General features: G+C 42.8%; 1 protein-coding gene across 4 annotated transcripts; it reads right to left on the bottom strand.

The window, feature by feature from the left end:
- Positions 1-2,614: 2,614 nt before the first annotated feature.
- On the bottom strand, positions 2,615-12,277 carry LOC111928259 (NELL2-interacting cell ontogeny regulator 1-like). Of its 4 annotated transcripts, XM_023925640.2 has the most exons (5): positions 12,054-12,276; positions 11,790-11,843; positions 9,550-9,692; positions 7,742-7,830; positions 2,615-3,143 (listed from the first exon to the last, which is right to left on the bottom strand). In XM_023925640.2, exons 3-5 carry the CDS (start codon positions 9,671-9,673, stop codon positions 3,072-3,074), a joined length of 285 nt encoding a protein of 94 aa, XP_023781408.1. In that variant the 5' UTR covers positions 9,674-9,692; positions 11,790-11,843; positions 12,054-12,276; the 3' UTR covers positions 2,615-3,071. The 4 variants fall into 4 exon arrangements, with proteins under 4 accessions (XP_023781408.1, XP_023781409.1, XP_023781406.1 ...); XM_023925641.2 differs by lacking the exon at positions 11,790-11,843 and having other exon boundaries at positions 12,054-12,277; XM_023925638.2 differs by lacking the exon at positions 12,054-12,276 and having other exon boundaries at positions 11,790-11,873.
- Positions 12,278-12,885: the final 608 nt, after the last annotated feature.

Genomic DNA, 12,885 nt, shown 5'->3' with positions numbered 1-12,885 from the left:
CTAGGGTCACTTATGGTTTCATAAACTTCTGTCATCCTCTTCAGCCATCTCTTGTCTAGACTGAAGGTTCCCAGCCTGTACATTGCTTCTGTTTCTCCTAGCCCCTTTGTCAGCACTTTATATGGTTCTGCTGTATTTTTGTTCTCTATGAAAATGGTCTTGAGTCTTGTCACTCTGTCACACTAAACCTGATTTTACATATTCAAATTCTTCAAAAATTTCTTTTCACTTGCCCAGAACAGATATTCTAGTTGCTGGGTGCAGTTCCTATACCTCCCTGCCAATCCTTTCTCAGAGCTGGTGGCATATTAGCTGTGCTCCTGTCATTTGGGAGGTTTTGAACAAGCGTTAACACAGAACAGTAATTGAATGAAAAGGGAATCGGTAAGGTGGACTTTAAAAGAGCAGCAAAAATCTGCTAGGAAAATCCTGGTCCTATTAGAGCTTCTGCAGGCTGAAAGGAATCTTATTTTTTTCAGATTCTGAAGATGAGAATGAGAAAGCTATTTCTTTCCCCATCTCTCCCCATCCTGGCTCCTTTCTCTTGGGGCAACAGCCCAGTTCTGTCCTGTTTCACTTCCCCAGTTCTGACAGGGTGGATCATAAAATAGCAGCAAAACAACTGAAGGAATTCCAAATGGTCAGATTTTCTCTTGTTCAAGCCAGTGTCTGTGCAATCACCAAGGGAAAAATTCATGAAGGTCTATAGGTGTTTCATTCTTGCAAACAAGGCTGGGTTCCTGTCCACACCTGTAACAAGCCAGTGAGCTTACACCAGCCTGGGGGACAGACCACAGAATAATTCAGCTTCAGGAGCAGAGCTTTCATCTGAAAATGAGCTGTTCTGGGACTTCCTCCAAGTCCTGCAATAAGAATGTTCATTTTTAGGTAAAAAGAGGTACTTCCACACAATGTCTTCCCCGAACAGGTGAATTCCTCTTCTCTGGGAATGAAATGCTGATGTTGATTAGCACTATAAGTCTCTCACTCCTTGGTAAATTGGAGTGCCACTCATTGCTCTGGCAGTGCTGCCATCTGGACTAAAGGGGCTGCTGACCTGAGGAGTATCAGCCCCACCACTGCACCCCTGCAGTGACTACAGGGTCACCAGGGGCCTGGTGGCAGTCACTGAGGGGCCTGGAGTGCACTGAGAAACCCCTGGGACTACAGGAGGGCAGTGCCAGAATGGGAGGGGGAATGGAGGTTGAAACGGAGAAAAGACAGGTTCAGAGCAAAGCAGGGGAACAAAGCCAAGCTAGAAACAGGATGGGGACAAGCCAAGTGCAGCAAAAGCCAAGGAGCTCTGAGAAGCCATTGTGCTGCAGCCAGAAACAGCTGAAGCCCTCCAAAGGAGGCTTTTCTCCCAGAAATCCTGAGAGTGTTCTGCCATGGATAAGGACTGCTGCCCCTTCCCACTGTCTGGGAATGGAGCTGCAGGCGAGGCTTGCACTGACTGACTTTGCCAAGCAGCCCGAAATGAGCAGTGCCAGTTCTCCCCTGCTGTGTGAATGGACTCTGTGAGAAACACACAGCACAGCTGCTCCTTAAGGGACTTTGGAAAAATAACATCAGAATCCTTTCTCCCATTCACACTGGGCTTCTGTGCTGGCCTGTGTCCTGGTCACACACAGCAGGGCATGCTGTGCTTCTCCATGTACAGGGATTGGTTTTACCAGCTTTGGACAGGTTTGGGAATCCACTCAGGCTCCCTAGAGTGTTCCCCTGCTCCCACAGCTGTTGTTAGCATACCTACAGCTGCAGTGGCAGAGGTTGTGTTTCTTCTCTTATCCACTTCCAGCAAAGTCACACCAATTTATTTTCAGAAGCAAGGCCACAGGCAGGAACTTTCTTCCAAATTCAGCTGAAGAGATGTTTACCTTGAGATGTCCCATCCACTTTACAAGCCAAGTCTCAACGTTGGAATTATTTGAGACAGCTCTAAATCACATCAGGCAAACTCCAAGCACCTACTCAGAGAGCTCAGCCCATTTCAGACTTGTGAGTGGACACAGTATCTTACAATAAACGGGGACAGGTGAGGATGAAACAATCTCAGCTTTCAGGTACAAAGGTCTTTCTTCATGCCTGAAACAGAGGGAACCAGTTTTCAAAGGCAGCTATGGGGGAAAACCAAAATATTTGGAGTTCAGTCCATCACAGGATGGACCAAACATGTGTGACCTAATCATTGTGTTTCACTTGAAGCAAAATAAGGCACAGTCTCGCAAAGAAACTTCTTGGCACTGCATGGAGATGCCCCTCAATGTGATGCTGAGCAGTTTCTGGTGGCAGCATTTGGTACAGCTGGGTCTGGCCAGGTTTCCTAATTGTAGCCTGATTCTCCTTTTTACTCTATCCATTTGACCTGCTAAAATAAAGCTACTCAGAAATTCACTGGGTTAAGAATGGGGTGTCCAGGTAAGGAGGGGAAGGAACCAAACATTTGAATTAAAGAAAACAATACTCTTCTGCAGGATAACAGAAGGCTCAGCACTGAGATATGAACTGATTTGGTCCAAAACCAGCAGACCTGTAATTCCTCATGACACACACCCCATTACAGCTGACAGAACTACAACATGCCTGAAGGTGGTCACAGCACAGACAACAAACAGAAAGGACTTCATCATTTTTAATACACAGGCAAAGCCTACAGAGACCACAATGTCATGTCTCAATGTAACTGGGTAAGTTGCCACAGACATACGTTCATATTAGAGACAAAAACCAGCTGCACATGTCTCTAGGGCACTGATCTCCAATATTATCTTGGGGGGTTACACTCGGCAAGTTCTGATTTAAAAATCAAAGCAGGTACATTTCCCCCCCCACCCTAATATCCAGTAACAGATTTTAGTGAATTGAGCCTTCACTGGCAATCCAGCAGATGGGAGAAGAGGGTACTTTTTAAAAAAGATACAGAACAGACAAATACATCAGAGACAGGGCCCCAATCTCACTGGTACATTGGGGCATACATGCTTGCAATGTGAGCTCCATAAAGCTGTATTTTATACAGCTGCATTTTAAAAACCGCTGGACCGCTGACTCTCCTCAGGTGTCTCCAGGATTCAGTTCAGTAGATTGGCAGATACACAGTCACACAGATTTCTCTTTTCCACCTGAAGAAGCAGAGTTTCTGTCTGTAAGAGGGAGGAACAACATCATCAAAAAACAAGTGTCAGCAACTAATTAGCTCCCAAAGAAAAGTTAATTTTCTTTTTATTCTACAATTTGGAACCAGTGGTATGAAGTGAATTTTGGGGTAAAAAATCAGACTTATTGTTTACTGCTCTGCAAAATCACTTCCCTTTTGTGAGATTAATTGGCATACCAACACAGAAAAATAACTTTGTCCATGTCCCAGGAAGTAGTGCTTTCTTACAATCTTATTTCAATAGCACAAACTGGAGCATAAGCTCAGAAGTTCATTTGAGGCTTAACTGCCCTCCCCACCCTTTCCAAATCATGGCAGAAATTTTATTTTACTTAAAAACAGACTCAGAATTTAAATTTAGACTATTACAGCCTCAACCCGCTCTCATTGAAGAAATTAACTTCTTCAACTTCTCCTGTTTCACTAATAGGAAGATTCAGTAGTTCCTGACAATATGTTTTGGAGCCTAAAACAGAGGAGAGGTGCCCAGCTGGCATGGAGCCATCACAGTTCCAACACATGATGGGATTCCTGGCTTCTTTAAGGAAAGGGGTCCCAAACTGGTGAAAGCAGAGGTCTCTGGGTTGAGCAGAGGTTCATCAACATCAGGAGATGTCTGTTGCCCACAGATCCCTGTTTCTGAAGCAATGAGGGTGGATTGGGAACTTACAAGAGCTGGAGCTGGGCATGATCAGAAAGGCCTGCATCCTCTTACAGCCTACCTGTGTGAGAAAGGGCTGAGGACCAGGGAGGGGGAACTGCAGGGCTACATAAGGAAATTGGGGAATCCTTCCTCTCTTGCACACACACAAATGCACATTTGGGTTTTCCTGCCTGTCTGGAACACTTGTTGCTTCAGTACATGCATGATGCAGCAGAGCTGTTTGACATCAACATCATATCTTCACCTCAGTTTGTCAGCTGAAGCTGTGCCTGAAAATCAGCCTGATCCAAGAGAGAAGTCCCCCCTTGCTGCAATAGCTGTGGGAAGAACACTCACCAAATTAATCCCTACTGGTGTAACCAGCTACACATAAAAAAAAAGGCATTATGAAGACTACCAGCTCCAAATGCCAACCAAACCCATCCTTAATCTGCCTGACTTGGATTTTTGTAAGAGATGGAGTTGCCATGTGATTAAAGGCTGTGTTTTAAAAGCTGTGTTATCCATTGACCCACATCTAAAGGCACTTAGAGCAGAGCTGGGCTGAAGCATCCTGCTCTCCACTTGCCTTCTTAGTGCAGGAAAAGACATCTGCTGCTCAGGCTTTTTTCCCTAGATGATAAATCTCAGGAAAAAACACAGCCCTGTGGCTTTATATTAAATCAGGTATAATTTTTGATTGTTTCAGCTGCCCTGCAAAACTGAAAAGATCTGATCAGACTTTGCTAATCATTGAAAAGACACTCAATCGCCACCTTCTCACCACCTCACTGACATCATTTACAATGGTTTGAATAAGGAAGCTTGACAGCATTCCAACATCTTTGGAGCTGAGCCCCAAGGCTGCATACCATCTTCTATATCTTTAATAACTTTTTCAAGCCTTTCTTTTTTATTTTCAGGAGCACATCTAGCTTACTGTGCTTTAAATTTTCTAAATAACCACTGGCAGTTTATAAAACAATAAAGAACAAAATGAATGTCAGTAAATACAGCTTTGCTGACTGTTCTGTGGGCATGATCACAAAACTATTTGCACACAGATTTGTTATTATTTCCTGGTAGGTTAAAACCTGTTTTTATAAAAAGAAAACCAAACCAAACCAGCAACACCCAACCAACCAAACCAGACCTAGGGGAAAAAAAACAACAAACCCAAGCAAAAACCAAAAAAAGAAATCAGACTTTTAACCTACAAAAAGAGATGTTAAGTTCCAGATAAAAATGCAGTTACTGATCTCTTTAAAGTTGTGATGCAGTGTGCACTGTTTAACTCTGAAAAATGGGTTGGAGTTCTGAAAACAAGTGAAGACGCAGAGTGAACTGTGTAGCCCATGGACTGGATTTCTTTTCCAGTTTGTTTTATAGCTGACTCCCTGCTGGGCTATGTCTTGAGGGGCTTTTAGATGCCACAGGGAGCTGGCTGTGAACTGGCTCAGTGGTTGTGGTGGGAGCAGCTCCCTCCCAGCAGCACAAGACCCCCCTCCCCTGCTCATGATCACATGCAGGATTTTGGCTGAGTGCTGAACCACAGAGATCTCCACAAAATATTGCCCAGAGTTAGTTCTCACTGCCAAAACAGCTACTCCAGCCTGCTCTGAGGGGCCAGCAGCAACAAAAAAATGTACAGAGAGGGATAAACATATCTGATAAGAGTAGAAATCAGCCTGTCAGAAGTGGTCTGTGACACTTCCCATGCAGCCAGCCTGACAACTCGTGAGGGATCATCACACCAGTGCAGGTCACAAACACAGCTAGAACTGGAAAAGGAAGGAGGAGATCCAGTCTATGGCCTTCATAAAAGGGTCTGTGACTTATCTTAGGGTCAGTTTGCTTTGAGACACCATATAGATCAACCCAGGGCCAAAGGAAGTGTGGGAGCTCTTGAGCAACATTCTTGTGCAATAAAATGATATACAGGCTTCCCCTGTACAGAAGTGCAGGGTGAGATGTGCAGGAGGAATTAAATGAGACTTTCCTCTCTAAGCTTTTGGGAATCCCTCCCCCTCCAACACAGTTAGGAGCTGCTTAGTCATCATCTAACAATCTTGCCTGCAAACAAAGGAGAGTTTTTCAAGGAAATTAATATCTCCACTGGGAATATTAACAAAGGGAATTGTATTTTCAGGGACAGGAATATTTGCCCCACAAAGCAGCAAAACAGACTAAAATAGTCAAATGTGAAATATATATGTGGCTGAAAGCAGTGATCCTAAAACCCTCCTTTTGCATTAAATTGTGCCACAGCTGAATAATAAAAGTAAGAATTAAAATTCCCTAGAAGTCAGTTCCAAGAAGTCCTCAACTATTAAATATTTCCATGTCTTTTGAGGGTGTAGGCAGAATTCCTAGCTTAATGACTGCAGTAGGCCTATTCTAGTCATGGAGAACTGAAGGATTTCAATATGAATTCAATTATTTACATTTTAAAGTGATAAGGAAGTGGTAGGTTTGTTTTCATGGGAATATATCACATTTTCAGGCTTGCTATCAAATCTACAAGTGTGAAAGCCAATAATAGGACATTCATCTCAACTGGATTTTTTTTCTATCCTCATTTTATCTCTTTGGCTGTCTTTTATTTTTATTTTTTTTTAAAGTATTGAAACACAGTTGCTATATTTGGGGTTCTTATTGCTACTTCTACTTTGGACATATGTGTATTATAAAGTTTTTCACTTGGTCTGCAAGCTGAAGGTTTCATAAAGGTCACTGCCATAGCCAGACACTCAGAGAAAACATTAAGAGATTTTGCATCAAAATGTAGAAATTCTGATGAAAAGTTCAAAGGTTTGTAGAAGGAAGAGGCGTGCTAGGACCACTTTATAGCACAATCTGAACATCTTGTTTGGGCTGTATAAAGTGCTTAGCAGATTCATTAGCAAGATTTCTTCATGAAGCCCAAAATATATTTGACCTGTAATTATTGAACAGATTTTGTTTGGCTGAAAATGTGCTACACACCAATCTGGTTCTGCTGGAATATTTGTTTATTTTTTTGTAGTATGTCAAAATTCAAGGCATCTCCGTTCATGCACTTGTCTTTTCACTTAAACATCAAGGACCCTGCTTGAAGTAACCTCAAACCATTCCTCAAAGACAATAGTTCACTCTGAGCTGTGAACAACCTTGACCACAGATTACAGAAGCAGAAAAGTTTCGATGCCTTCTGTTGAACAATCTGTGCAGGAGTGTATCTATAGCACTTCAGCTAAAGGGGACACAGGAGGTGGGGACAAAGCCACCCTCCTGGGACACCACCATCTGACAGCAGCTGGGACACAGGTAGGCACAGATTGCAGGCTGCAGCAGCAGGAGGCAGATTCAACATCCCCCACAGAAGGGAGGTTCCAAAGCTGGCAGATTCTGCACACTGACTGCAAGCCAAACAAGTCCCATTCCCTGTGCTCTTCTACTTTGTGGCATTTTTCATCATTATGAAATCAGAGAAATGTAAAAAGTCTCTACAGATGATGTTTCTTCCCTTGGCTTCTCCCCAGGGATAAAAGCATGTGCAGGGGAGTATTTAATTTCAGTAGGCTTTTTGTTTGAGCTGGCTCTTTCCTTTTGGGTAATAAATATAAATGTTACTCTCACCTCACTCCCCCTGACATAAAAACAAATGCGTGTGCTCAGCATTTGGAGTGAAAAGAGCAGTACTAATGGTTATAATTTGGCAAGGGAAAGATAATCAGTTCACACTTTCCTTGACTTCCTAGTGTCCCTGATACCCCAAAGCAGAAGAATTCCACAGATTACTGCATAGAGAGGTGAAATGTAATTAACCAGCCTCCCCTTAGAACACAGGACAGTACAGTTCACCAAGTGTGCAAAATCCATCCACCTTATCTACTTTTATCCACAGAATTTTCTTTTACATTAAAAAAAAAAAAAGAAAAATACATTTAATGTTTCCTTACCCTCGTGTCTAGATTATATGCTGTCTTCTTTAAATCCTGCAGAGCTCTCTGCATGAACTCAAAGGCATGGCAATCGACACAGGGGCGGCCTAGGAGAGCATTTAGTAGAGAATCATGACTACATGGCATGAAGAATTAATTAGAAGGATTAAGCAGTGATTTTAAGTATCAGAAAGAGCTAAAGAAAAGAGTCCAAGTGAGTACTGACATAAGTACTCCTGGGCAACCCCGGTTATTGTAATTGATTCACTATGATTGGCCACTCAGTCTCTCAATTATAAAGGAATTACTTCAAATTTACGTTAATATTTTCATTCCTGCTATATTGCTGTTCCACTTTACCTTCCACAGCTCATTGTACGGAAACAATAAACCTTTAACTTGAGCCTTTGATTTTGCTCCACTAACCCTGGGCACATTTTCAAACTTATTTTCAGATTTTTCAGAAATTATGTCTGAAAACAAGAACCTGTTCCCTAGAAAAATCTCATCTCCTAATCTAACAAATGTGAGCTCTAAATAGAAAACTAATGGAATAAAACTGACTACAGTATCATAAAGATGGACCATTTCAGCCTCAAACTTTGAATATAATACAGCTTTGCCCAAACAAATGCCCTGGGCATTGCTGATAAGCAGAAGTGCTGCAATCTGGATTTACTGGGGTGTTTAAGAGAGCGTTCCCAGATCAAGACACTCAGACTGAAGACCACAAGGTCTGTTTTGCCTTGATCACCATGTAATGCAGATCTGTGCCCTAAGAGACAGCAGTACTGAGACAGAGCAAACAGACAGGACAAAACATCTTTATCTCATCAGGCCCTGCATCTGCTCTCATTTGCCTCTCGGTGCCTGTGCCTGGCTGACAACTGCACCAGAAATACTGCACAAGTGAGAAATTCTGAACCAGGTTTCATTTGCTCTTTGGGGTCTGATATGAATGAAAGGTTGAAATCTAGACTAAGGTTGGAAAATCCTGCTGTGTCTGTGTCTTGTCTGTAAGCCCATTTTGCAAGCACTTGATGTTGGACTGTAGATGCCTCTGACATGCTGGAGAATGAGCTTCCAGCTCATGGTCTGAGTGCTAACCAGCAACCAGGAATTCTGCCTGCTGGAGAAAGGGAGCCTGCCAAATTCTTTTACTGGCTAAGAAAAAAAAAAAAAGAGATAAAACCCCCACATTAAACAGTATTAAAGACCTGCTCCATCATCTATCACCCAGCTTCAGTGTTACTATATTTACACTGAACAAAAGGAGAGGACAGCAGTTTTTCACATAACAACTTGATGCAAGGACCTGTCATGTTTATAAAGTAAAATAAACTAACACAGGTCAGCAAAGGAGAATTAGGTGGTTGAAGGCCCCAAGACCAGGTGTTGACAAAATCCTTTCTTGGCATCTTCATTGTGATTTTTTTAAATAAAAATTCATGACTTTAAAACAGCAATCATTCTCCAAACCAAAATATAATGAACAGTCAATGTCGTTTGAAAAAGAACAAGACTCAGTAATATCTCTGGAAAGCAAACATGGTGATTGCTGGCATAGAAAGGGCTAACACAATGGACAAAAGAAAAGGTGCAGAACAGTGACAGGTTTCAGCTACAAGGCAGGAGACAAGGATAAGAGAGCGAAGAGCTTTGGATGCAGGAGCAAAACAGCACCGGTAGGTTATCAGGTTGTGGTTTTAAAACAATGTAGGCAAGACATATCCAAAATAGTCTGAGTTATTTGGGCAACCTTCAGAGTCCTGTAACATGAGAACTGCAGTAGGGGCTGTAGGAAAGGGCTGCAGGGTGGTACCTACTTTCAGCTGGAATGGCTGTTCCTGCTTCTTGGTCAGCTCTAACAGGCTCCACCACCAGCAGGGCAACCACAAAAACTAAAGGAGCTGTAAGGACGGCTCTTCTCAGAAGGCAGGATGCCAGCATCTTGGGAATGGCTGCTTCCCTGCTTGTCAAGAGACATAAACAAGTTACTGAGGGGCTCTACAGGTACACAAGGGTTTTGTTACAAAGTAGTTAATGTTCCTGATGGCTAAAGCATTGTCAGTCTTCCTCTGAAAGAAAGCAAAATACCCGGAGGTCTAGAGCATGGAGAAAAGTTCTCTGTACCTTTCCAGAGCATACATAAAACTCAACTGGGAGAGAACATCCCTACACAAGAGAAGAAGTCACTAAAGTGTCCTTGCTTTCATTTCAAAGCCAGGATGCCAGCAGCTTTGCCTGGTCTGTGACTTTTTTCTAACTACGCAGTCACAGATTTGTGGAGAGCTGGATCACTGTTAGACTTTGAGATCAAAACTGCAGGGATTACAGAGCTGGATGAAACAGAAACTGGAAACAAGGTCTTTGGCCTCTGGCTTGCTTTACTGCATCATCTTTTCACAAGTATAATAATTAAAGATAGCCACTAGCATTAGACAGCACGCTAATTATAAAAACTCCTTTATGAAAGTATTTGAAGGAAAAGACTTCTGCTAAACCTCCACAAATTCATAGGTAGAATTTCTAATGGTAAATGCATCAAAACTCTTTGACCTTCTGTTTCCCCTCCTAATCTGGGTTTCAGGCCATTATTTGCAGCCATCCATTTGTTCCTGAACACCACAGCCAGGCCACACCATGCCCTGAGGTTGGTACAACCTGGTCCAGCAACAGTTTCCCTTCACACAGAGGCAAGTTTTTTTATAAATTTCAGATTAAGTATTTTCTTGACCCAACACAAACTGTTCAGAGCAAAAGGGACTGGCTCAAGTGTCAATTGCTTGTTAGAGATCTCAATCCAAGCCTCAAGGATTCTGACACACTGCTAGAGAGGTCCTTAACTCAGCCAAGTTTATCTTTCATTCCTGTACATCAAAATGGAAGAAAGAAATACTTAAATAAGGCTAAGTTATGGCACTACAATAAAATCCACATAAAAAAATCCATTCAGCTGTGGGAAAGCAGGACAATATTCTGCCTCTTTCTGTTTTTCAAGTTGGTGCTTACTGAGCAAAAGATGTTGCATAAGAGCATTAGATCTGCATGTACTGAATGCAAGAGTACAGCACTCCCCAGAACAGATTGTATTTCACATTTAGAAAGGCAGCAGAGGGAGGCAGGAGAGGGAAGGGTTTTCCCCATTGTGCCACAAACACAGAACAGAACAAAACTGCTCTTCAATATGTGCAGTCCACCTTTTCAGACACAGCCAAAGTGAAGCTGCAAATTCTGCACGAACACTTGCAGCATGTGCAAACCAGCAGTTCACCCAGGGAAGGAGCAGCATTGTACACAGCCCTTCCTGGGCACCTCCACCTAAACACAGGAGTAGGGAAGGGTTCAGAAGCAAAACACAAACATGTAGGAGCAGAGTCACAGACATACTTGAGCCCATGGCAACAAAAAGATAGGGTAATGTAATTTCTATACATTTCTATACCCTCGTTGTGTTTCCTACCTCACCCACTATTTAGATCTGACATGATCCTTTTTCTTATCTCTACAATCCTTAAAATAAAGGGACTAAAATCACTACAAGTGGATTGGGTTTTCTGTTTTAATTAATGGTGATCTGCAATCAAAATAAGCAGAATCAAAAATACGAGTCTTTGCAATAGGATGCAGCAGAGTGTCTCCAAGTAATAGTAAATCAGGACAACATCAGCCTCTTTTGGAAGTACCTGATGAAGAAGCCTCCTGGTCAGTAGGAGCAGAGGCTATTCTCATAGTTGACTATGAGTACTACAAAGGTTCAGCAAAACAAAACAGACATGCTGTTAAACTTTTTTGGGGTATCTTACCCATCACCCACCCCAGAGTCAGCTCAGCTTTGTATGTGAGCCCCACTGCAAAACAACTGCTTCTCTAGTGCAGCAATCATCTTTAATCACACATAACTCCTGCCTCTCAGTTATTGCATGGGAATTTGCAAGGAATAATCATGACAGGCTTCAAGGGTGGTCTCTCTCTGCAATGCAACTGGGAACAGAGACAGATCTGTGCATGGACTTCTATGAAAGAGAAAAGTCACCCCCTTTAACAAATGAAAAAATATCAGTACCTGGTCTTTCTCTTGTCTTTGTGATGGTTTCTTTGAAATGGCCGCTGCAAACTGCTAAGAGAACAAGTGCAGCATTTCTGAGCATGTGCACTGTCTCTTTTTAACCTTCTCTGAAAGAGGTTATTACTATGGGGAGATTTCTGCCATGGCAACAATGCAGAGCACTGCAGCACGCAGCGCAGATTTAAAGAGGCACAGGCTGTGTCTCCCAGGTCTGGGGAAGGATGTTTCTGCTCTGACAGGCAAGATCCAGCAGTGACTTACCTACTCTGGGTAAGGTTTTTACAGCCAGGCCATTTGATTAATCTCTCTTGAAGTCTGCTGAATGGTTTTCCTGAAGTCTGAGCAGCTGGATGCGGTACCTGGTTGAACTAACTTGCTTCCCTAGAGCCTGAGAATACCCATGACAAACTACAGCTGCTTTATGGGAAATGAGGACAGAGCAGGGATTGCACTCAGGAACTGTTCAGTGCACTGCCTGCCATTTGAATGGCTCTGAGTTATAGGGGTCATAAGTACTCCTGCCTGCTTTCCCAGGTGTTCCTGTAATTCCAGTCCCAGGGCTGCCAGGAGCAGCTGCAGCCACTAAAACTCTTGAGCCCAAACTCAGAACCCCTCTTTTCCAGCCTGCACTTCTATCCCCCTTTCAGTGCCCTGTGAGCTGCACTCCAGGACAACACTGACTGCACTGGTTCTGCACACAACATTACAGTGGAATGCAGATGATAAAAGTGATTTTATCAAATCAAAGCTAAGTTCAGGGATTACATCACCCCCCAAAATCACATTTCCATCACAAATTAGACACTAGCTGTGCTTGTTTCAGAGAGAATGAGCCCAGCTGAGGGCAGGCACAGCACAGAGGAGCGTGCACAGACCTTCAAAAGGGCTGTGCACGGTGTTTGCTTTAGCTGGTTCAGAGGAGACTCAATCTTCAATGATTTCATGGTGAAAGCTGGGGGCATTCTGTGCCCAGGAAGGTCAAGCACTTTTTTTTTTTTTTTTTTTTTTTTTTTTCCATGAGCAGAAACTCCTTCTCAGAATTATGACTGAATTGCTGGCTAACATTTTTCTTTTCAGCATGCTCTATAACCTG

This window comes from Cyanistes caeruleus, chromosome 5 (genome assembly GCF_971803275.1).
Source record: "Cyanistes caeruleus chromosome 5, bCyaCae1.hap1.1, whole genome shotgun sequence".
Classification (NCBI taxonomy): Eukaryota; Metazoa; Chordata; class Aves; order Passeriformes; family Paridae; genus Cyanistes; species Cyanistes caeruleus.
This window is presented reverse-complemented; position numbering and strand designations above follow the sequence as displayed.